A 24,796-nucleotide genomic window follows, 5' to 3' on the forward strand; every position below is an offset into this window, starting at 1 on the left:
CTAAAGATAGATCCATTTCTCCAAAGTTTTCATACTAATGATTTGAAAAGAACAAACAGTAAATAAGTTTGGTTAAATTATGAAGAATGTTTTAAGAGTGAAAAGAGTTATTTTTAAACATTCAGAACAGCCCCCACTTAAGTTACTGAACTGGTAGTTCCTAAAGTCAACTTAACTAGGAATTGAAGGTATCAATGTCAGTGATGCATGATTCAAAATCAAGGCCATATCACCACCCATTAAATGTTTTAAATTTCCAAATAACAACAACAAAAGTTTAAGAATTTTAAGCCCATTTTATTAACAATGTATCCCTTTGATAAGATTATGCTTCAGGAGGCTTTTAATGCCCTTGACATAAACTGTACACATTATACAAAAACGATAAAACCACAAAAAAAAAATCAAGGTGAGCAAAACCATTTGGGGACAAATCTTATTTAAATTATACACAACTCAATGAAATATCCTTACGGAAAATATATAAATACTTTTTCTTTCTATGTTACAGTTATACAATATAAATCAGATTTCAATGTCTGTTCAGTGACCTACAAACACCAGAACCTCCAAAAATGTAGCAGCGTATTACTAAATAAAAAAAAGAAATCATGTGGTTAGGGAGCATTAAGTCAGTTTTTTTTTTTTTCCACAATCCCTTACCACTTTTTAGAAATAATTTACACTGTTTTACAATGCAGCTTTAAGGTTTTGGACAGGCCAGTAATGGAACATTTTTCAATTCATCTATGAAATTTTTTAACCCCCCCACCCTAAAACGTTGCATTTTGTGCTAAATCAAACTATTTAGTGACAGAATTGCAAGGTATGCTTTTTTTAAGCATAAATTATCTTTTTCAAATTAAATATTTTATAAGGAAAATCGAACAAAATGTGCAATTTGTGCATGCTTGTGGCATAGCTATCCACCTACATTGTGAAAATACTCCAAAAGGCATATTAAACCTACTGTGAATGAAAAATACCCTGGGAGCCTGGAACTGAAAGAAGAAAAAAAAAAGCATGCTCCTAGAAAGATTTTCACAGATTTAAGTGTTCTTGGATATGCACTGCTATTTGATTTCACTGGTATGTTTTTATAATGAAATTCTCACTGTGGTGAAATTAAGATGGTAACGATGTATTCTGTGAATGGGGAGACAACAGAGATCTTTCCCAACTTACATTTTGGAAAATCTGAAATGTTCACTCATTTCAAACAGCTCTTTTCATAAAAGTTTTCTCAATCTAATTTACATTTTATTTTTCCCATGTTTTTATGGATTGTGATTTTGAGACAAAACTGGGAGCAAAGTACTAATGGGGAAGCAACACTTACCCCAAAGGAAATATTCCAAGATAGTTTACAAAGCTCATCTCACACAAAATCAGCACCTCACTCTTACCATGCAAAAATAACTGCTGTTATAATTTGAATGACAGAATATTAAATTTGCTTTTTATTGCTTAATGATCTGTGCTTTCATGTGGGGATAAAAGGCATCCTTTGAATGGAACAAAATAAAATTTTATATAAATAGCAGTAGACAAATCTAAGTAAACACAGACAACTAATAGTGAATATTCTGCCATTGTGACATGCCCTGAAAACTCAGCTTTAATTATCTCAAGCTCTGGATAACAGAGCAAAAGACTAGTAAAGCCTTTATTCCAAAAGGGCTCATATGCATTATTATGTCAGAGTAACTAATATAATAATGTATATACCTCCAAAGAGCCTCTTTTAAAGTCATCGACTTACAGTATGTCCTTGTGCTACCTATCTTTATTAGAAAAACTTTCATTAGAAAGAACAAACTTTTTACCCCTTCAATCTCCCTAAGCATAAATAGGAAATAAAAGCATAAGACATTTTAGACCATATTCTACAAATACTAAATTTCTATTTTCCTAATTTATCAATATTTATTTAGTATGTGAGGAAATCTGTTCTTGAAAAAAAATTTTCAATTAGAAATGACAATTCACTTTACAATTAGAAATTCACAGTTTACAACTAGCACAGCTGCCCAAATTCCTCCAAATTATTCAATTACCAATAGTACAAATTTATACGGGCTAAGAGTAATTCTAAAATCTTGAAAAACTAAAGTATTGACATTATTTTGGTATTCTATAGTCTGGTAATATTATTCTTTAAAGATAATTTTCTCTACTTCTATTACCACTGACACCATTCCTAACCTTTTCTACTATAATTTAATATTTTTAAACATATAAATTAATCACTTGGCACTGGCATGTAAGCATTTTTCATCATAGAAGTCTACTTTTATACGAACAAGTACTTCAAAATGTATTAGACCTGTCAGTGAAACCAAGGATGAACCAAATAGCACTATAAATTTAAGTGCAGACATTTTATTTTTTCAGTTTACTGATTACCACAAAGTTCTGAATATCTCCCCAAAATAAGTACAAAAGGCAGATATGATGATATATAAATGTCTTTCAATGTAATAGTCAAAAACTGTTCAGGCTAATAATAACAAAGCCTTAATTTCAGGAAGGCTGATCAGGGGTGGGAGTGTGGGGATGAGGATGCAGACATGTGACAAAAACTAATTACTGGGTTAACTTTAGAGGGATTAAACCACAGATTTTATACTCTACATTAACTGAGGTAGTGTTTAAAATGAATGTCTAAAATATGTTAATCCCGTTAGGAATAAGATTACTACATTATTTCCTTTGGAGTTTTTAACCACTATTTGGTCTAGTATCTCTGACATTTGGTTCTCCGGAAAGGCAGTTTAATTATCCAAGACCAAAGACCACGGTGACACAGGCAACGTTTTAGAAGTACTGTTGACATTTAAATAAACACATGGTTCTGTGATAAATTAAAAAAAAAAAAAAATTTCTCTTTAATTGGCTTTTATGAGAGAAAATCTGAAGAGCCACTTTTTAACATAAGCAGCAGCTTACAGCCCTTTTCTGCTTTGTTACAATGTAAGTTGCTACCCAGTGCACATAAGAACAATTCACTGAAGTGCAGTCAAAGAGGTGTTATGACGTGAGATGAAATGCTTCATCCCAAGAGAAACTTTCAGTGCCAGTAAATAAAAAAAAAAAAATAAAGGTATCTCTGTGTGTTATGATTTCTAGTTCACAGGATTCTTTACAGAGATCTCAAAGAACAAACTCATTACGAAAAGGATTTGGAACATGGGAAAATATTGATCAATGTGCTTTGACTGTATGTCAAAGCTGATGTGAAATTGTAAAAATGGTATACACCAATGAATTAAAAAAGGGTCCTAATCAGTCCAGCTGGGTTTTTTCTATTTATATATAGATTTCAAAAAGATAATCCTTTCATTTACAAGCATTCGAATGATGATGGCCATGCTATTTTTATATACAAATTTGCATATATGTTTAATTCCTGTAAAGATTTCCAAATATCTTTAGGACAAATACAAATTAAACAAACAACAACAACCAAAAAAACCCTTGCCCTTATCAATTTAATAACTTCACAAATATGATAAAGGCAATTACTGTATTCATAAATTCACCTATCACTGCATTTAATTTTGTGCAAAACAAGAACACTGGTATAAAAATTAAATTACTGCTGCTTTAAAATTTGGTACTTAAGGCTTTTCACTACAATTTTTAATCTTGATAACCAGTTTCATTAATGAGTTTTTAAAAAGAAATATGGCTCTTCTTTTCCCATGGAATGACTGTAGGTAAACTTATCTGTTCCTCAGGAGATTCCAGAGAATATTTAATGCTTTCTTTTTCTTTAGGTCTAAATTAATAGTGCTTGTTCAAGTTCCCATTTAAGAAAATGATATGGAAAGTCAATGAAAACAGAAGTCCACTGAAAGTATATGCATTCTACATATGGAAACAAGACTAACTTGAATTATAAAATGATTTTCTGATTTTAATCAGGGACTGTAGTGAAAAACCTTAATTGGTTCAAATAGCCTGTAATACATTGCAACAAAGCTGAAGAGACGGAAAACAAATAAGAACCTTTATGCAATTCTAATAACATAAAAATAACTTATAAGTCCCGGGTTGTTGAGGTTCTTCTTTTGCTTTGAGGTTACAACCTCTGAAGTAGTGTTATAGACATTAAGAAAAATGTGGAAGGGCCAAAATTCCCCCTCTAATACCAGCAGTTAATAGCACACCCCACTGCGGTAACAGGATGCAGCCTTAGAGACACAATTCCTAGTTTCCATAAATTAGTTAACAAACAAGGCATCTTTATAGTTACACTAAAAAAAGTGAAGTAAAAAGAAAAGATAAAAAGAATTCAGAAGTAACTGTGTGAAGGGTGCTTCTGCATATCCTATTATTGTTCCACTGTCATTACGCTCTTAAAATGAAAAGAAAACCTAGGCAGGTATTCAGTGCTTGGCTCTTGCATACAATGGCAACTAAAACTCATAAAACTGTGGTAATGAATGATGATTCCCCCCCAAAGGGCTCAATGGGGGTGAGAAGGAAGTTGTTTTGGTTAGGGAAGTCAGCAGTTCCAACTGTTCATGTACCAGTAATGGCTGGAACAGTGTACAGAAGATACTCCTGGTCTTTGCTACCCAGTCAGCATCTTCTGAGACTTTTAGGAAATGCACAAATATGAATATATAGAGTATAAATCTATATACATCATAAATATGAGGTCAGGATTCAGCAGATGTATCAACTATAGGTTGCTTTGGTGGTGTTGCTAACACAGCCTCTGCTTCTTCATGCATCTAGAAAAGAAAAGGTAAATTGCTTATGACATTCAAGCAAATAAATGGATATAATCTCTCAATTATAACACAGAACTAATCTTGGAAGACAAATTTCAGAAGTACAAATCTACTTACTTGTAGAAATTGTACATCTTGAAATAATTCTTGTATGAACCTCCGACATGGAAGTCTAAACGTGCAGTGTGACAGCAAATGCGAAACCTCAGAGTAAAGGCATATATCATCAAATGTTTGAGGATACTTCTCCTTAATTCTAAAATACAAAAAAAAAACACTACAATATGATAAAACTTGTAATGATAATTTATCTAGTTTTTCTCCAAATATTTACTTACTTTTAAAAGATTTTCCACCAGATATTGATTAAAGGTGAAGATACAACAATATAAAATATTAAATAATCTTACTTCACACTTAGATTAAGTTTTGGGTTATTTCTTTTAAAATTTCAAAATTTGAATGTTTCCTGGAAAGTTAGAAACATTCTCATTTTTTTTTTCATGGGAATGAGAAATTGCAAAATTTATTATCAGTCTAGGACAACTCAAATATTTTCAAAATTAAGTTTTAAAATAGAAATCAGAGAGGACTGTGAGAAGATGGCCATGAACTAACAGGTAGAGCTGAATGCTCTCAGAAAAACAACAGAGAAAGAGCCAAAAGCTGTCCAAGGGACCTATTTCCGGGTCAGGAGACGAGGACAGTGCTACACAAATCCCTGGAGGGCGAGAGAAAGCCAAAATAACAAATGTGAGTTACCAAGCCGTTAGGGAGGCTGGGAAAGGCTCCTCTCCCTCCATGCCCAAGATATTCAGCTGGGGTGAAACCCTTGGCTCACTGTAGCTGTGCAGGGAACAGATACCTTCCTCCCTGTCAGGGGTTTCGAAGGAAAAGGGAGGGGAGGTCGGGGTGATTTTATTCCGTGAATTTGGCCAGCAGAGCCTGCTCTGAATCTCTGATCTGAAGATTCAACATAGGAATAAAGGAAAGCCAAGACTGAAACACCTCCATGGAAAAAAACTGTTCACACTCTCTGTATCCAACCCCTGGGAGAAAATCTTCACACCACTAGTGAGTCCCTGGTCCAAATGCCAAAACTTAAGCCGGGAAATTTTAAAGACAGAATAAGTTGAACCAAATATCAAAGAAGAGCATGGAAAAAAAAAACACCATCACCACAATAGGCAAGGGAGAGAAATTACCCATCAGAGTAAATTCACCAACATATTCAGGTGCCTAGACATCAGAAAAAAATTACAAGCCATACTAGGAAACAGGAAGAGATAGTCCAGTCAAAACAACAAACCAAATATCCTGAAGAGATACAGGATTTAACACAATCAGCAATAATCACAGAACTCTCCTAAATTACTTCAAAGAATTTAAAGAAAATATGGTTAAATAACTATTAAGATGATACTGGGGGAGCATAAAGAAAAATGTGAAAACCTGCAAAGTAAAAGACCTTATGGAAATGAAAGATAAAATGGGCGAGATTAAAAATACATTAGAGGCACATAAGAATGGATTTGAATTGCTTGAAGACAGAATTAGTGATTTCGAGGACAGAACATCTGAACTGGAAAACAGAAAGAGAAGCAAAAGGGAAAAATGGAAGTGTCTCAAGGAATTGAAAGACAATGCAAAACACACAAACATTCACATTATTGGTGTCCCAGAAGGAGAAGAGAGTAGAAAAGGGGCAGAAAGAATATTTGAGGAAATAATGACCGAAAACTTCCCAACCCGTATGAAGGACATAAATATTAATACCCAAGAAGGACAATGCATCCCAAACATAAAAAATATGCATAGGGGGAGCAGATGTAGCTCAGTGGTTGAGCGCCTACTTTCACATATAAGGTCCCAAGTTTGATCCCTGGTACCTCCTAAATAACAAGAAACAACAACAACAACAAAACCCACAAGAAGAAATCTGAATAGACCTACCCCAAGACACCTACTATTCAGAATGACAAATAGAAGAGATAAAGAGAGGATTCTGACAGCAGTAAGAAAAAGCAAAGCATCATATACAAGGGAAACTCAGTAAGATTAAGTGCTGATCTCTCATCAGAAACCATGGAGGTGAGAAGAAAGTGATATTATGTATTAAAGGTATTGAAAGAGAAAAACTGCCAGCCGAGAATTCTGTATCCAACAAAGCTGTTCTTCAAATGAGGATGAGTTCAAAGTCTTTAGAGATAAACAAAAACTGATAGAATATGTTACCAAAGACCAGATTTGCAAGAGATACTAAAGGGGTCCTGCAGCCAGAAAGGAAAAAACAAGGGTGAGAGATTTGGAGAAGAGTTTAGAAATGAAGATTATTAGGAGGGGTAAACTAAAGGATAAGCAGACAGACAATAGAACAATATGACAACAGAGAGTCAAAAGACAACATGGATGAAGCAATCTGAAGTTTTTAAGTCGCCCCCCTTCATATCTATCCAATGAACCCTGAAATATGGAAAGACCTTTCTTTGGGCAAGAACACTCCAACAGCAGCAGAAAATGCCACAGAGGAATAAAGAGTAAATCAGCATAAGTAGCAGATCTTACCAAAGTCAATTCCTGACTATGACTTTGAAAGTGATGAGATTGCTGCTGTCTGTGCAGCTATTGGTGAGAAGCAGAAGACAGCTTCAACAAATAAAACAACAGTTACTGTGTCTGCTTCTGGGACTGTAGAGACTATAACTGAGAAAGAAGATGGTGCTCCAGCACCAGATGCCTCTGTTTTTATCAAAGACCGATGAAAGAAAATGCATAGCATGAATTATTTTAATCTGTCTTTTTTGATTATCATTTAAGGTTTTAGACACAGGGACATTTATTCTGCAGAAACAGAGCAAAACTCCTATTTGTAAGGTAAGTTTTTCAGATGAAACATATAAATCTAAATGGTAGCATTATTGTATAGTGTTTGGACTATGCTTTGATAAGTTATGGCTTATACTTAAGATTAGAATTGAGCAAAATGTTTTTGATGTATAAATTTAATTTAATCCAAATATATGGATGGATACATTTTAAAGACACTACTTGAAAAGCAAATTCTTGAATAGTAAATAACTTGGTCAGGGTTATTAAAATGTTGACTCATTGACTGACTCATTGACTTCTGTCAATGAGTGCTGTTACTATTCACTCTGTTTTTCTTGCTCTGTACAGCACATTTGTCACAAGGTTTAAATGTTTTTAATACTCATTTTTTTCTTAAAGATTTATTTATTTATTCCCCGCCCCAGCTGTCTGTTCTCTGTGCCTATTTGCTACGTCTTCTTCTTTGTCCGCTTCTGTTTTCAGCGGCACGGGAATCTGTGTTTCTTTTTGTTGCGTCATCTTGCTGTGTCATCTTGCTGTGTCAGCTCTCTGTGTGTGTGGCGCCATTCCTGGGCAGGCTGCACTTTCTTTCGTGCTGGGCGGCTCTCCTTACGGGGCACACTCCTTGTGCGTGGGGCTCCCCTATGTGGGGGACACCCCTGCATGGCAGGGCACTCCTTGCGCGCATCAGCACTGCGCATGGGTCAGCTCCACATGGGTCAAGGAGGCCCAGGGTTTGAATTGCGGACCTCCCATGTGGTAGATGGCCTAACCACTGGGCCAAGTCCACTTCCCTTAATACTCATTTTGATTCAAAGTTGTAGCTTTGTTATATATGAAATCTTTGAAAGTTCAGCCAAAAACTCATGCAAACATGAATATTCTAAAGTTTCTGTTAATTCTGATTTGTGCTTAAGTTTTTTGCTTTAAAGAAGTTATAACAATGGTAGTTGCCTCCTTCTGTATTTGTTAGGTATGTGAAGTACTGATAAATGTCACAATGATGGTATTATTTTTTAGATTACTACTGTAGGTTAGTCCTTACCACAAGTGAGTCATTTTTTAAATGTGCATTTTTTAAATGAGTGGCTTTTACAGAGACATCATAATAAATTGTACTGCTATATTTTAAAAACTAGGGGATCATATAGAGAGGGAAGAGGGTACATGGGAATCCCTCACACTTTCGATGTAACTTTTCTGTAACCTAAAACCTCTTCAAAAATAAAGTTTATTATATTTAAAAAGAATTGACATGAGTTTAGTTAGGATTACAACTCAGAATCACTTGTGGGGTTACTGTGGAGGAAATAGACAGGCTAAGGCCCCACTTGTTAGAGCTTTGGGCCAGGAAGTCTGTGGGATCCCAGCATCTGTGTTACTGTTTTTTAAAAGTCCCACAGGAGACACTATAAGGTGCATGTCTTTTGAGAACCACTTTCAAACAGTACAAATCAAAGATGCTGAAGATTCAGTCTGAATTTCCTTTTATCATGTGGCTAAGAGTTAGAAAAATGATAAAAAACCCTGCCAATGCTATAAAGAGAAAGTAGGAAAAAGTAACAAAAAAAATTACACCAAGAAAACATCACTTATACTCTTTGGTCTTAGGACTTTACCTCTCAAAAATTAGTGAGGAACCCAAAATATTTTTCTGTGGGTTAGAGCCATTGATAATTGCCATGCTTGATAAAACTGAGAAAATTTTAAAATATTTATTAATTCATTAAAAAAAATGTTAATGTCAGAAAATGTGGCAGGGGTAAAAAGTGGGGTATATGGGAATCCCCTATATTTTTATGGAACATTTATGTAATCTAAGTATCTTTTAAAAAAACTTTTTTAAAGTATATTAAAACAAAAAAAGAAAAAAATACACTCCTTTAATTGAAACATAAATAAAATATATCTTAAGGAAAAATAACTGTATTTTCCAAAACAAAAACAGAAGAGCAGAGTGATTTTGCTTTACATTTTTTGCAGATCTCTTTAAAGCCTTGCTTAATAGGAAATACCTGAATTCTTATTCCTGTTTCTGCAGTCAACCTGTTGCTAAGTGTTGTTCTGATTGAAGTGTATGAAGAAAATCTAGCTGACAGGGATATGTAGCTAACAACCACTGATGTAAGCTGACCAGTCTAGCTTTTGCAGCATTTCAAATATCTTTTTCACCACAAAGCAGAAACAAATAGTGCTTATGCCAAAGTTTACTCACGTTAGAAGCCCAGTTTCATGACATTTAGTTGAAACTGAACTACTCAAATTAATGACTAATCTTAGAACTTCTTTTCGAAGGAGTATACGGCACATTGGTGTATCATCTGGAATTGTTTTAACACCTGGAAAAAAGATTTCAATGTGAACTTAAATATTTTATCTATATTACAATAGAAAATGATTATGACTCATGGAATTTGTTTTTAGCCTTCACAGTTAAATATTTAACAGAGATAAGTTGCGCATAACATGTCAATCACTCTGGGAGCAAAACTCTTTCTAATGAAATCAGACAACTAATAAGGTGTGCGTCAGTGGCTGATATAGGTGCAATATTTAAAAGCCTGCTGAATATGCCTCACTAAAACTGATTTGCCATGGTTTTCAGACAATTATAATTTACAGTATTTATGAAAAAATCTAAGTATAGTTTTATTAACGATGCTTAGATTTGAATCTGAAAACTCACCCAGAAGCAAGTCTGTGCTTTTGGTGCTGCTGGCTGAGCCTTCTTGAGAAACTCCATCACTGCATCCAGAAATCCCAGAAAACTTAGAGGGAACCACTTCTAAGGGATTATGGATAGTCTGCTCACACCAATCAGAATATGGAATGTCTTGAAGATCTTGAGGAAAAAAATGATTATCTCCATTAAACTATCACATTAGCTTAATTCCTATACTTGCATTATACACTAACAAGATGATTTGTTGTAATTTCTTTCCAGCTTTCAACCATTACTTTCCAAAAGATTTTGAAAGCAGATCCAGACTTTTCAGATAGTGATTGCTCAGATAGTGACACTGCTGAACTCTAAAGACATTTATAAATTAGACCTTATTTTGCTAAATTACAAATGCAAATTATGAATATGTGATTATTTTAATATACCAAATAAAGATACATATAGAAAAGGTGAAGGTACCTTTTCATCTATCCCCCTCTCCCATTCCTCCCAACCTCACCTAAATATCCCTCTCCATATGTAAATACTGTTAAAAGTTTGCTATCTCTAACTTCAGGTCCTTTGCTATATTTTCTTTTTCTTGCTCTGTGTATGTATCAGTGGGATTTTATTATATGTAGTATTCGATGACTTGCTTTGTACCCCATTTAATAAGTCCCACTATAAGAATCACACTTTCTTGTCTTATTTAAAGTTCAGTTCATTCCTTAGTATTAAATTTACTGTACTACTCATGCATTGCTACAATGCTCCTAAATGAGATTTTGAGGTCAACTGACAATTTTTTGAACTGAAAATTTTCCTGAGCTCTTACACTACGTCACCTAATGACTTGAGCAAATAGAAATCAGGAAGTCTTTGGCTATCCTTCTGGGAACTGACACTGGACAACCTATAAAATCACACAATTTTAGGCTGTAATAAATCTTGAAAAATTAGTTAAAGCATTCATCTTATGAAAGAAAAGAGATTTGGGGAGAGAAGACATACACTGAGTACAAGCACAAGACTTTAGATTCTCTTAATAACTATCTAGTGTTCTGTCCACTACAGCACATTGCCAGAGTGGAGCAGGGGAAAAGCTATATTTTTAAAGGCCCAGGAAATTAAGACTCATGCCAACACATCTACCTCTCCCTATCTTGGTTTCCACAAAATAGAAATATTTCATCTCACCTCTAAGAACTTCCTAAGATTACTATATAAATAATACTAAGCAGAAAATGATTCAGTTCTTTGGAAAGAAATAGTATAGTCCTGAAATTTTTGATACTAAGGAAATTATATATCTGTCAGGCACATGAAAATACAAATGCTACTCAAATTACACATTGATTTTGAAAAGAAAACTATTGGTAAAAGATTTGAGAATTAAAGAGGTAGTTAAAAACAATTTTTCATGTCTTCAGTAATAGTAAATAACCAGATAAGAGATGAATATGTTATCTTAGACTCAATTGATGAGTCACCCAGGAGTAATGACAAAGTATTCTGGCACAAATTACAGTGAAAGTTGAACTTCTTTCAATTTACATGTTCCTGAAAAGTTATACATGAATTAGTTTATTTCCACCTCAGCCTCACCTTCAGTTGGTGATGACTTCTAACATTCTTACCTGTTGTCATTGTATCTGACTTCTGAAGTTGACAGGAGGTTCCAAAATAATTAGTTTATCCCATTGGAAGATGTGAAACAGCATTTTAAGTATAATGATTAACAGAAGATTTGTACTATATAGGGTATTATTTTGGTGAAACATGCTAAACCATATGAATAAACATTTTAAAATAGGAAATAATTATATGTGTTAAATGGGAGACTTAAGAGAATATGTGGGCAGAACTGGGGCTCTTTTTATTAACTGGTAGGATAAGGAACTGAAACATCTTGGAATTGGGGAAAGCTCATTGGCCTTTTTCTTATACATGAAAAATGTCTGATTCTGCTTAAAGCAAACCTGTGCATACAGAGTGAGGATATTTTCCACCCTTCCTTAAGAAGTACTCCATGCAATGAACCTTAGATATACTTTTATTCAGGACATTTTTTTTCAAGGTTATTTTTAACTCGGATAAAGCGTATTGTCCATAAACTAAATGGCTGTATCGATATGGTTGAGGTTCAGTGTCTTAACTGAAGATGTTTGCTTTTATTGTTTCTTCTCTTTTAATTAATAATATTCTCACTTAGCTTTATTTTTTAATTAAAAATGGAAATAAGAAGCACAAAACATACCCAACCCTAAACAAGAGAGACTGGATGCGTTCTTTACTCCATATAGCTCAGCACAAACCTGGCTCCAAATAAATGCACTGATCATACACTTTGGATAGATCGTACAATATGTGAATATATCTCAATAAAACTGCTTAGGGAAGTGGATATGGCTCAAGCAATTGAGTTCCTGCCTACCATATGGGAGGTCCCGGGTTCAGCTATAGTACCTCCTGGAAAAGATGAGCAAGACAGTGAGCTGACAAAATGGGCAGGCACAGTGAGCTGACGCAACAAGATGATGCAACAAGGAGACACAAAGAGGAAAGACAACGAGAGACACAACAAAGCAGAGAGCTGAGGTGGTTCAAGCAACTGAGCACCTCTCTCCCACATGGGAGGTCCCAGGTTCAGTTCCTGGTACCTCCTAAAGAGAAGACAAGCAAATACAGAGAGCAAACAGCGAATGTGCACAGCAAACATTGAGTGCAAACAATGGGTAGGGGTGAATAAATAAATAAAAATCAATCTATTAAAAAAACTGCTAAAAAATTTTAAAACTGTGTAATAACCAGAAACAGCAGCAATGTACTATAGGGGAAGCATAGAGATTGAAAGGTGAGGAATTTTCTTGCTTGTTTTTTGTCTGTTTTTGTTATTACTATTGAAACAATGAAAATAATAATGTTGAAGTGATGAGTGCACAACTATGTAATTATACCAAATACCACTGTCTGTATACTTTGGATGATTTGTATGCATTATAAAAATATGTATCAATAAAACTGATTTGTTTAAAAATTTTAAAAAAAGAAAAAAGAAAGCAGCAAGCCCAAAAATAGCTTATGGGAAACAACTGCTTTTGTAAAAATTAAGAATTTCTGTGAGGAGTCTCTAATATATATAATCACCAAATAACAAATTCACCTGGGTAGAAGGAAATGTAAAAGGAAGTGAGCAAGATTTTCTTTAGAAGCACAGTGGGACCACTATAACTGAATGATTGGAATTTATATGAGAGAATATTATTTCTAACAAACAAAGTACTGTAAATTATCATTTACTGAGAGCTTACTGAATGTTAATCTTGCATATTATTAAACATAGAAACAAACCATAAGGGGGGTATCATCATTCCCATTTAGAGATTTAAACAAAAACAAAAACTCAGCAAGATTAAGTAATTTGCTCAAGAACAAATAACTAATTAAGTGGAAGAGCTTGAACTAAATACTAAGGCTTCTTGATTATAAAGCTTACTTCTGTGCTATCCCTATAGTCTTCTGTGTTTCTTGGAGGCTTAGCATTTCCAGGGACCTTTTCAAAGGTTATCACTTGGGCAAGGAATGAATGGGGCTCCACATCTCACCGTTCCCCTAATACCCTTATCTGTACATTAGTAGTCTTCTGTATAGATTTTGACTGAAACATGCATTCTACAGCTAAAACAATTTTGAAAACCACCACTGTTTCTTAGGGTCCCTCCTCTACCCAGTGTAGTTTCTACCCACTTCTTACAAACTGTCTATTTAATAACCTAGACATTGCCATCGCTTTTCATAGTTGGTTGATTTTTTGCTAATGCTCCATCTTTCACAGATGGACTGGTTCAGAAGACTCATTAAGTTCCCACCATAAGTTGGTTAACTATTCTATAAACTTATTTCCACTACAGTAGGGGAAATTTGATGGCTTATATAAATCAGGCCAGAAAGAAATACATAATATTAAATTTTTGAAAGGAAAATATTTTCCCTTTCATACTAGAACCACACAATGCATGAGCATTGCTGATATTGCCAAAACACAGAATAAAATGTGTTATTGTATACCCCTATTTGAATGGCTTATTCCTGAACTTTAATATTTTCAACCACCACCACCACCACCAGATTGGAAGTTTTAGAGAATGAAATTTCTTGTGCTCAAGTCCTGACATACTTTCAAAATGATAATGGTTCAAATAGCAAAGAAACTATTCTTGAGTTATCTGCCATGGATAACAACAATGTCTTCTTCCTGATAAAGTTCTTACTATGGCCTCTCGCATGCTTCTTGAATTTTATTGTACATATGAATAACCTGGAAGTCTCGCTAAAATGTAGATTCTAATTTTATAAGCATAGGGTAGAGCCAAGAGTCTGCCATTCTAACGAAGAACTCCAGGTAATATTGATGTTGCTGTTCCCCTGGCCTCACTTTGGGTAGCAAGGGCTCCGTATACCCTAGTGTCTGCTTCTCTCTCTAGGCTCATCTTGTACCTTTCTTGCATTCTGAGCTCCAGACACATAGATGTCCTTTAATGACTTCTACTCCCCCTACTTGCTCCCATAAGAGGACCTTTGCTCATGCTGTTCCCTCTGTTTATAACTATATTCGGACTACACTTACTAAGCTTGTGTTCATTGTTTAGACTACAGTTCGACAGTAATTTTTCAAAAATCTCTTTCTTGACCTGCCTAATTGGCCATAATCATTTGCTAGTACGATGTAACTATCTTTGATGGCGCTTGTTATAATTGTGGTATAATCAACCAATATATTTCTTTCCTAACTGGATCGAGCTCAAAAGGCAGATGAACAGTGTCTTTTTTTTTTTCTCACAGTTGTTTTTCTAGCCTCTAGTATAATGCTTAGCCCACAGTAGTTGTGTTATGTTATGTTGAATGTATGAATGATGAGAGTTCAGTAACTTTTTAACAATTAGCCTCCCCTGCTTCCCCTCTCTGAAATGGGTAAATTGTACTCACCTACTCAACTCAATTTAACACCTTGCATCACTAGAAAAATAAGTGTTGGCTGTACTGTATGGAGTGCCTCTCCAATACTGCACCAAGTCTTTCACAAATCTCAAACTTCAGAACACTTGGCTTGATCATTCTACCCACCACAGATTATTAATGAATTAAAACTAGTTGTGACTACTTGTTTTTTTTTATTAGAGAAGTTGTGAGCTTACAAAATAATCATGCATAAGGTGCAGAATTCCCATACATCACCCCTTCAGCAACACCTTACATTGTTGTGGAACATTTGTTACCAACTATGAAAGATCATGATCAGACTATTACTACCAACTAAGGTCTATGGAATACATTTGGAATATTTTTCCTAAACACTCCCTATTAATACCATGCATTAGTATCACACATTTGTTATATAGTTCATAAGAGAATACTCATATTTGTACTGTTAACCATAGTCTGAGTGCTTTTGATTATATAATTATGAGGCTGGTATCCTGATTTTTGTTAAGGAAGTGTAAACTGTTTCGCAAAGCTGCATGATAAATACTTTGCAAGTATTTGTTGAATTTGAGAAAATGAAGACAGAACAGGTACTAAAAACATCACAAGTGATATAGAAACCAAGCGACTTAAAAAGAGCATCTTCCTCTACTATGTAATGCATCAGAATATTATTTTCCCAGAACTTTTCACTCACAGAAAATGAAAAATAATTATAGTACACCAGGTCCTTGGGAAGGGCTATTAACAGTGGCCAGTCTATGGGTTTGTCAAATTCAAGCCCCACTGGTACAAGGAACCAGTGAGAAGTTCTCATATCCTGTGGCGCATCAGTTTGCTGCTACCTATCAGTTGGTAAGCTTTGAATTAGAATACTAGGAAGAATTTGGAAGAGTAACTCAGAGAACTCTGGTCATCATTAGATTTTCTGAATGTGGCTAAATTATATTCACTAAAGCAAATTATCTATAGTAATACTTTAATGCACACAAATTTACTAACTTCAAATTGCTACTATTTGCCTCTTGTTTATTTCTATGAAAAAAATGAATCTGGCTCCATTTAATGTACTCACCAAATACATAATGAGTACCTACTATATGCAACGGAATATGTGGCTAGGTACTGGAAACATAAAAATGAAAAGACATGATAGACCACGCCCTGAAGGAACTTACTGACTTGAGAAACAAGTAACCAAGTAATAATTATCTTAATTTTCACTAGAAAGCTATGTACCAACAGCAGTGAGAGCAGAGAGGAATTCTATCAACACCTGACTTAGAGCATCAGAGAAAGCTTCACATATAAGATATTCTTGACACTTAGGGTAAGGTTTACTTGTATGTGTTTGTGCTTGCATTGGTGTATGGGAAGGGGATAGGCAAGGAAAAAGCAGTAGAGAAAATAAGCTTTTCATGCCTAGAATCATAAAAAAGAGCACAGCTGGTTCAAAACAGAAGTCATTTATAATGGTGTATCAATTATAAGATAGGGGAAGAGTGAAATATGAGATGGAGAGATTACCAATAGTTCTGTATGCTGAGCATGAATAGCCAGTAAAAAATTGAAAAGAGATTAATCCCAGGTAGTAGTAGGAAAGATGAATTGGAAGGGGCCCAAACTGGAGGATGAAACACAAACAGTCTAATCGGAAAATGCTCAGTGGCTGAACTAAGAGGCAGAGAGAATCAAGTAAGAAGGATGATCAGTAGAGCTGGTGGATGATTTATGAATGAAGCAGATTCAAATTCAGGTGGATTCAACCCAAAGGACATAACCACTCACCTGAATGACTACATATTGCACTTAGTTGGTTACTGGGCTGGAAACCCAGAATTTCAATACAGACACAATAAAGGCAGTTATCATCTGTATGCTCCTGTAGTCCGGTGTCTTCTGTACTTTCTAAAAACAGAGAAGCATCTGAATGGATTGAATTCATTATTTCCGTAAGACTCATCTGCTGTCGCAGCAAGTGAAAAGAGTTTTTTACAAGACCTCCAGTTCCAGATGGAAGACCTGTGCATAAGTAAATATAAAACAGTCTGATATAGTATAACGATAGCTCTCTTTCAAGGTGCCTTAACCCCATAAGAAATTTTAAAGAAGAGAAATTAGGGAAGGAAACCAGAACTTTTCATGGTTCAAAATCTAACCCTAACTAGGGAGAAAAAGAATAATTGCCTTTAAATTATGAAAATAACTAAAATTAGCAGGTATGTTTATACTACTTTAATAAGAGATCTTAAATACAAAATAGGAAATTAAGATTATATAATTAAGGCATTTCAATTATCTTCAATGTTTGTCTGAAGTAAAATAATAGTTCTGAATATAAGGTACCTGTTAAAATCAAGATTATAAAGCTAAAAATCCTTGTGGCTTATATGTATATATTCATTAAAATATTAAAATTCATAAGAGGTTACATAATTTCGAAGTACTTTTTTAGCCTTCTCCTGAACCCAAACAAAAATTCATAAAAGATCATGTAATTTTTAAGCACTTTTCTTTCTCTCTCCTTCAACCCAAACAGTTGTTGAGTCCATCTGTGAAGATCAGTGTCACGGATGTTTCATGTATCACATTTTTTAAACTGAAACAACTGTTCTGGTTTTGGTCTTCCTGAGAGGCAGGGCACATAGCTGAAAATGTACCTTCTTAAGTCCTTTAAAAACTTTTACTGTGGTTTAATTTTAAATTGACTCAAACAATTATTTTGGTACAATATTTCTAAAAGAATTTTTTTTTTTCAAAAACAACAATAACCAAAGTCACTCTTTTATAGGGAGGTAATGGGTAGGAATCATTAAATAAAATAATAGACTTGACTTTTGACTTTTTTCTTCAGTATATGTAAAATTTCATTGTACAAGAAAACTGCTGTTAATCTGTCTTAAGGAACTGTACAGTGCAAGTTGAAAGCTGTTATCTAGCAGTATGTCAGCAACTCTCCATGTTGTAGGTGAATCCAAACATACGGTGCAATCTGTCCCAAGATATCCTTTTACCTTTTTATGGCTTGTATTGTCACACAGTGAGAAAGCAGGCATAAGCTTCACACAGGTATATTTGTCTTAGTACTCAGTGGGTTTTTTACTTCAAAAATAAAAAACAGGGATTTGTGAGAAATAATAACAATGGAGACAAATATAGCAGTTTCTCAAACAGTGGTTAGCAATTCTCCTTCAACGGAATCATTTGTGTGGGAGTGGTGGTAGTGCTAGATTAAAGTGCAGACTGCAGGATCAATCTATACAATCAGAACTCCCCAGGGGTAGTTCAAGGGAACAGATACCTTAACAAGCTCCCCATATAACTTTAATATACACACAGAGGAGAAAGAGTGAAGCAGTGAGATAGGAAGAGGATAAATACAGGTATAACGACATCTGTGGCACACATATTGAATCTTTTAAGTTGGTGTCTGAGGAGGAAGTTCAGAGGACTGCATGTCATGGGATTTTATTGGTTTCTTCTACTTTCTGTCTTGTCCCTTTCTTCTTGTACTTTCAAGATTTTTTCTTATGTTCTGCAACTCTTCTCTCTTAATCATGAGAATATAGCTTGTTTTATAGTTAAAATAGGAAGCTAAGGATTAAAAAGTATAAGGTTCCTATCTGGGACGATGGAAATGTTTTTGTAATAGATGGTGGTGATGATAGCATGACACTGAAAGTAATTAACAGCTCTGAAATATATCTGAATGTGGTTTTAAAAAGGGGAAATGTTAGGCTACATGTGTGGTAACAGAATAAAATAAAATAAAAAATTCATGGAACTGCACTATAGAAACAAATGCAAGGTGCTAATAATAGGTTTGCATATGGGAATCCCACAATTTTTCCAATTAAAAAAAAAGTATTTTTTAACAAAAAAAGTTTTTAAAAGCTAGACTAATGCAAAATTATTTTTCATATGCAATTTGATAAGAATTAAAAAACAAAACTTAAAGAAATCTCCCGATCCCAATAGTAGATGGACCTGTTTATTTGAAAAGATTCTATACTGAACAGAGTTACACTGGCTCAATCTCTGTGCTTTCTGGCTATATTTTGTTGAACATGTCCATGTTAGCTATAAAGAATATACACTCCACACTGGTAAAGAGTCTTTTCCTGCTCTAAACAAAAGACATTGTTTGCATAAATATGGACCCAGGGTACACTTTCTCTTCAAACTCTCCAGCCTGAAAATATAGTGGGAGCCACTCATATGTGTTCAGTGGAAGCCCCACTCAGCTACTTATAGCTAAGTGGCAGTGAGCAACTTCACTTTTCTCAGCATGGTTTTTTAGCATCAGGAAATCCTAAGGAGGATGGTCTGACTTGAGAGATGTCACTGGTAGTGTTCCTGATGCCTGGGTACTACAAAACTACTTATAAGAATTCAAGTGTCAACATCTAGTGAATATTCTGTCCTCCTTTTGTCCATTCACAGAGCATATATCTTCTTTGTTATCTGCTAACCCAGCTACTTGTGCCTTTAGACTTATGCTGAAAATTGGCAGAATGGATCCATTCCAGAAGAGGTATAATGTAGAACTACTGCTGTATTTTTTGTGGTAAACTGTTCATTGAGTTGCCATTTGAAATGTGAATTGTGCAACCTATTCCTCATTCTATTACCATATGAGTCCTCTATTTTTACAGAGTAAGGAGACTGATCAAAAACTGGAAATTCAGATCCTTATTTCTTCCATGAAGCAGCTGTTCTTCTCCTCCTTGGAAACCCTAAGATGTCTTTGCTTTGATTTCCTATCAGTCAAATGAAGAATTGCCTTTCTATTCCACAAAGGCCTAGAATAAACTGCAAGGAAGGACAGCACACATGCACATGAGCCCATTGGGGTTTGGCTTTGGTGGGATGCTTCAGGTCCTGTTTCAGAAGTGGGATCTTCTTTCCAGAGAGAGGTGGGGGAGAAAGAAAGAAAAAAAGGGTACTCCAAAAGCTTGCCGAGGTCCTTCAAATTATTCTGAAGGCAAAGTACCTGCACTCTTCCCGCTAAGGTAGGCTCTTAGCACTGCACATGAGGGGAGGAGGCAGAGGTGGAGTCTATTTTTGTAGCCCAAATGTGGGTATATCTAAATGTTTGGTATTATTCTAAAACAAAGAGCTTTGATTTTTTTTTTTTTTTTTTTTTAATGTAAAGAGGAGTCTCATCAGAACAAAGACCATGCATTACCTCCTGCATCATGGGCAAACACTCTTGTAGCTCGATCATCATGTGGAGATTTGTTTTTTGTCTGAAAATAGGGAATATCCTTTACCTAAAACAGACATAAATCATGATAAATTCTGCTATAAAAAGAGGTCCACTTTATGAATATTAGAAATATTCATATTTCACAGTTGATTTATTATACCTGATTAACCTACAATGAAAAATTCACTGGAGAAGGTTAAATTACCAAAACTTGACAAAATAACCCTAAGAGTCTTTATCATGTTTTTAGTGAGTTAAATGGGTATTAAAATAATTATTTTACCATTTATCTAAAATGTCTTTAGACTTCTGGGCAAATGTATATTCTTTATATTACATGCCATTTAGAAATTTGTGGGTATTTCATGAGATTACAGTCATCTTATATGGCTGGGCGCCATCTGTGGCTGCCTTGTATGAGATAAACAGGACCAAGGATTAAAAAGCAAGGAATAAGTCAAAAGTGACTTAAAAACAAGATTTAGAATTCACTATATTTCTACAGAGAATATATTGATAAAGAAATGAAATAATACAGAGTTAGCATAGAAAGAATGGGAGGGATAATGTTCTGAGGAATTGGAGATACTGAATAAAAAAGTACAGAAGAACTGAGAAAGGTTATATATTTTTCATCTTAAAATACCTTTAAATAAAACTGCCATAAAAAATCACCTTCCCCCAAATTAGGATTCATTCTAATTAAAATAAAAATTTCTAGTAAGCAGTCACAAAGTATGAAAAATCAGGAAACCAATTCACAGAAAAATTTATGATGATACCTGGAATATATCATTGATGTCTACTGGAAGAGCAAGACCAATATAGTCATCTGAGCTACCGTATGTAGCACTGGACACCATGGACCTCACTGAGGAGGATCGCTGCAGTGTGTTTTGATTAATAGGACTTAATAAATCTTCTTTATCTAACGAAGCATAACTTAGAGCTTTCATGAACCTACAATACCATAAAAAAACTGCATTAGTTTATTGATTCATAGTAGCAATCATAAAAGAAAATTATGACTTACCTTCATAAAAGACAAGTAGCTAGTCAAGTATTAAGCAGTGCCATCTCGTTTACTGGGAACATATAAACACTTAAAAATCGATATACCAAAGTTCACTGATAATTCTGTTACCAAAAACAACTGTTATGGTCTTTCAAGTAAAGGTGAAAATGTGGGCAATTCAATTTTCGTCAATGAAATTATAAGAACAGACAGGGTTTTAAGCTACCTTTAATAGCATGTCAAGGTTTAACCTCTAGAAGTAATAAAAGAAAATTATCTCAGAAGTTAGAGGTATGGTTCAAGGACTACCTTTGCAATTATTTGAGATGGTTAGGTTTGCTATCATTTAACTAAGGGCATTTCTATTGACTCCATTTAATGTTTTATTTATGAAAAATAAAACTACTCATCAATCTTCATGTGGTGATTACTTTAATGTTTTTATCAGCTTAAGAGTCACATAACAAAAGACAGGCACAAAACAGCAAAAATGGTTTCGTTTATAAATAAATGTGAAAGATAGTCTTACATGAAGCACTGATATTTCATCAATGAACCCCTTAAATATGATTTCATAATAAATACAGTATACTGATTATTTCCGTAAGTTACACTTCTCACATACAGATTCTTATTCATGTAATAGGCATGCTAGAACATTTATTGGGATCTGCTTTGTATGTATAAGGTACTTTGCAAGATTCTACATTTTTAAGTGTGCTGCTATTTGAGAAACCAAGTAATTTGAAATGTATTAATGTAGCCTCACAGTAAAACAAATTATTTTATTAAACACACAAAATGAATGCTTCATAAATGGCAGCAATTAAAATTACCATTGCAAAAACCACTCCTAATTTCTATTTTATGAAACAAAAATGTTCATCTATCATTTTGACATAAAACAAAAGCAATTTCTTTTAGGCCCTTAAAAATAAGACAATTTAGGAAAAAGATTCTTGGCAGGAAGGTCACTTTGAGAGTGATCAGGGTGGCCCATACATGGAGTGTTCTTTATAACTGGAAAAAACACTATATCACTGGTGAGAATACGACATACCTACCTTACTGAGAATACCACTTACATGTTTATTCTAAGGATCAAATAAGAATTTGAATCAACTCATTTTGAGTCAACTTATTTAGGCAATGGGTAAACCTCATCAATAGCCCAGAAACTGTACTTTTAATTTGTGGAATGTGTCTGGGCATTTGCAATTCAACACTTTTACCTATTCTACATATTGGGGCTTCCATAGAACTTTTCTGGGAAAAAAAAGGTTTCTCTGCTTAAATACAACTGATATAGCCCAATCTCCACTAGATAAGGCATTTGAGGCTCAGAAGACTTTGTCCAAGTTCATTCACTTAGTTCCAGGAAGAGAACCCAAGATTCAAAAGGAAGTATCTCAGTGGGATAAGATTATTACAATTTGGTTGATTCATGCTATTCATTACACACAGATATCAGTATGCCTAATATTTCAAATTTACAGGGGAAAAAAAAATCTTAGCCAGGATTCCAAACCATTATTTTAAAGTAAATTTGTAGTTATCTTCTATCATTTTCATTTGCTCAGAACTGACCAAGGAATAGAAATAGGAATAGGAAAATTAGTATTGACATACTCAATTTTTACTTCATAGAACTTTGTACATAGTAGGTACTAAATTTATAAGGATCAATGAAAGACTTTTTAATGCCTCCATAACTTTTTACAAGCAGTTCCTTCTTTTCTAAACTGTTTTGTTTTTCCCCCAAGTAATTAAAAACAACTATTCATTTTTTCCAATATCTTTTTCATTTGAAATATCATTTTCAAATATCCTTCTCCTATTCTAACAAAGAATATAGGAAATAAGATCCTAAAAATCCAAAATGACCAGAGTAAATGATTTGGAATAGCCATCTTTTCAGTTTTTCCCTTATGAATCTTTTAAGGATCAAAACCTTTTATCTATGCTATAATCAACATGTATAGAAATTATTCTAAAGCATATTAAGCTCTTCCCTGTCTTCTTCAATGAGATATAAATAAACCAACTGAATGGTTCAGAGTTAAGGGCACTTGTGATAATTGTCCTAGGCTCTAAGATAATGGTACACTTACTGCTTATTTAGGTATGCTAAATTCACTGTACCTGGTTGAATGATACCAGTCTGCTGTAGTCTTTGAGTTCTCAAATATTATGTTGCAGTATTTAAGTTTCCTCCTTTGTTTATCAAGATTATCAGCTGTCCTTTCCTGTTGCAGTGTGCTTACCAGAAGAAGCTGGTAATTTGTACTTCCATTGGTATAGAGACCTGATATCCAAGCTTGTTCAAATGAATATCAACAAGCAACAAATGTGGGTCACAGGTACCCCCTTCAGATAAAATTCATAAACTTTACTGCATAGACTTATAATGGTGAGCTATAAAGAGGTTTACCTGGCTTTATTCTGCACTGATGAGGGTGACAAAGCTGTAGAGTCTCATGTAGATATGATATTACTGCATTCTTTATGAAATTCCTATTCTTAATATTTTATGATCTTAAAGAGCAAATGGGTTACTTAAAAAATAACTACCCGTAATGATAATTATTAATAATGGTGATAACATCCAACTTTTATTGAATGCTTACTATGTGTCAGGTACTAGTATCTAAGTAAGCAAGGTAAATTAATCCATATTTTAAAGTATAAATAAATAATTTAAAACTAAAGAAAGCTGTTTAGAAAGAAGTACCTGACCTATTAACAAATTAAAGGTACAGGAATCTTTCCAATAATCAAATTTAATATTGCAGATCTTCTTAAATTGAATTCTTAAATTTTAAACACAGTAGAGAAATCCCCTAAATATCCTTGAGTTCCAGGGAACTATTGCTGCTGAACTCTGAACTACTCAAGTAATTCATTCAGTGCTTATTACAGTCCTATTTAATAATCACAGCTTCTTTAAACAAACTGAAAATAATTTCACTGAAATTTTCAGTTATCTTTAAAAAAAAAAAAAAAAAAACCAAAAAACAAAGAGGTCAACTTTGGGGCCTTAAATTGACCTACCTGAAAAGGTTGTTTGTTATTGTAGGTCTTAAGCTCCTGATTCCCCCGACATGCTTCTTTTTAAAATCGATCCTTGCAGAAGCGAGAAATAAATAAAAAAAAGCTTGTGACTTGTGTGTCTTTACAAAGTATATATGTTTATTTTCAGGGCCTAAAGGAGTTTTTTGTCCCCCCTCGCAGCTGCAAGAATCCATTTCAAATCATATCGGGTAACTAGGAGCTTATAACCTACCAGAGTAAACATTTATATTAGGTCAGTTGTGAGGTTTATGTAGATGTAAAACCTGGGTAATGTTTTTCATTTA

At 34.2% G+C, this 24,796-nt stretch overlaps 1 protein-coding gene across 4 annotated transcripts in view; it reads right to left on the minus strand.

Annotated features, from left to right (window-relative positions):
- Positions 1–276: 276 nt before the first annotated feature.
- Positions 277–24,796, minus strand: part of RICTOR (RPTOR independent companion of MTOR complex 2) — a 156,433-nt gene continuing 131,913 nt past the window's right edge. The window contains exons 32-39 of one of the 4 annotated variants that reach the window (XM_058308169.2): positions 24,492–24,563; positions 21,208–21,385; positions 20,405–20,489; positions 17,005–17,124; positions 10,258–10,413; positions 9,787–9,910; positions 4,860–4,998; positions 277–4,742 (exon numbers count right to left, since the gene is read on the minus strand). In XM_058308169.2, coding sequence (XP_058164152.1) covers positions 4,668–4,742; positions 4,860–4,998; positions 9,787–9,910; positions 10,258–10,413; positions 17,005–17,124; positions 20,405–20,489; positions 21,208–21,385; positions 24,492–24,563 — 949 coding nt within the window. In that variant the 3' untranslated portion in view covers positions 277–4,667. Of the gene's footprint in view, positions 4,743–4,859; positions 4,999–9,786; positions 9,911–10,257; positions 10,414–17,004; positions 17,239–20,404; positions 20,490–21,207; positions 21,386–24,491; positions 24,564–24,796 lie in introns of all 4 variants that reach the window. The other 3 variants (XM_058308158.2, XM_058308178.2, XM_058308164.2) reach the window with 3 other exon arrangements.

This window comes from Dasypus novemcinctus, chromosome 2, assembly GCF_030445035.2.
Source record: "Dasypus novemcinctus isolate mDasNov1 chromosome 2, mDasNov1.1.hap2, whole genome shotgun sequence".
In the NCBI taxonomy this organism is placed as follows: Eukaryota; Metazoa; Chordata; class Mammalia; order Cingulata; family Dasypodidae; genus Dasypus; species Dasypus novemcinctus.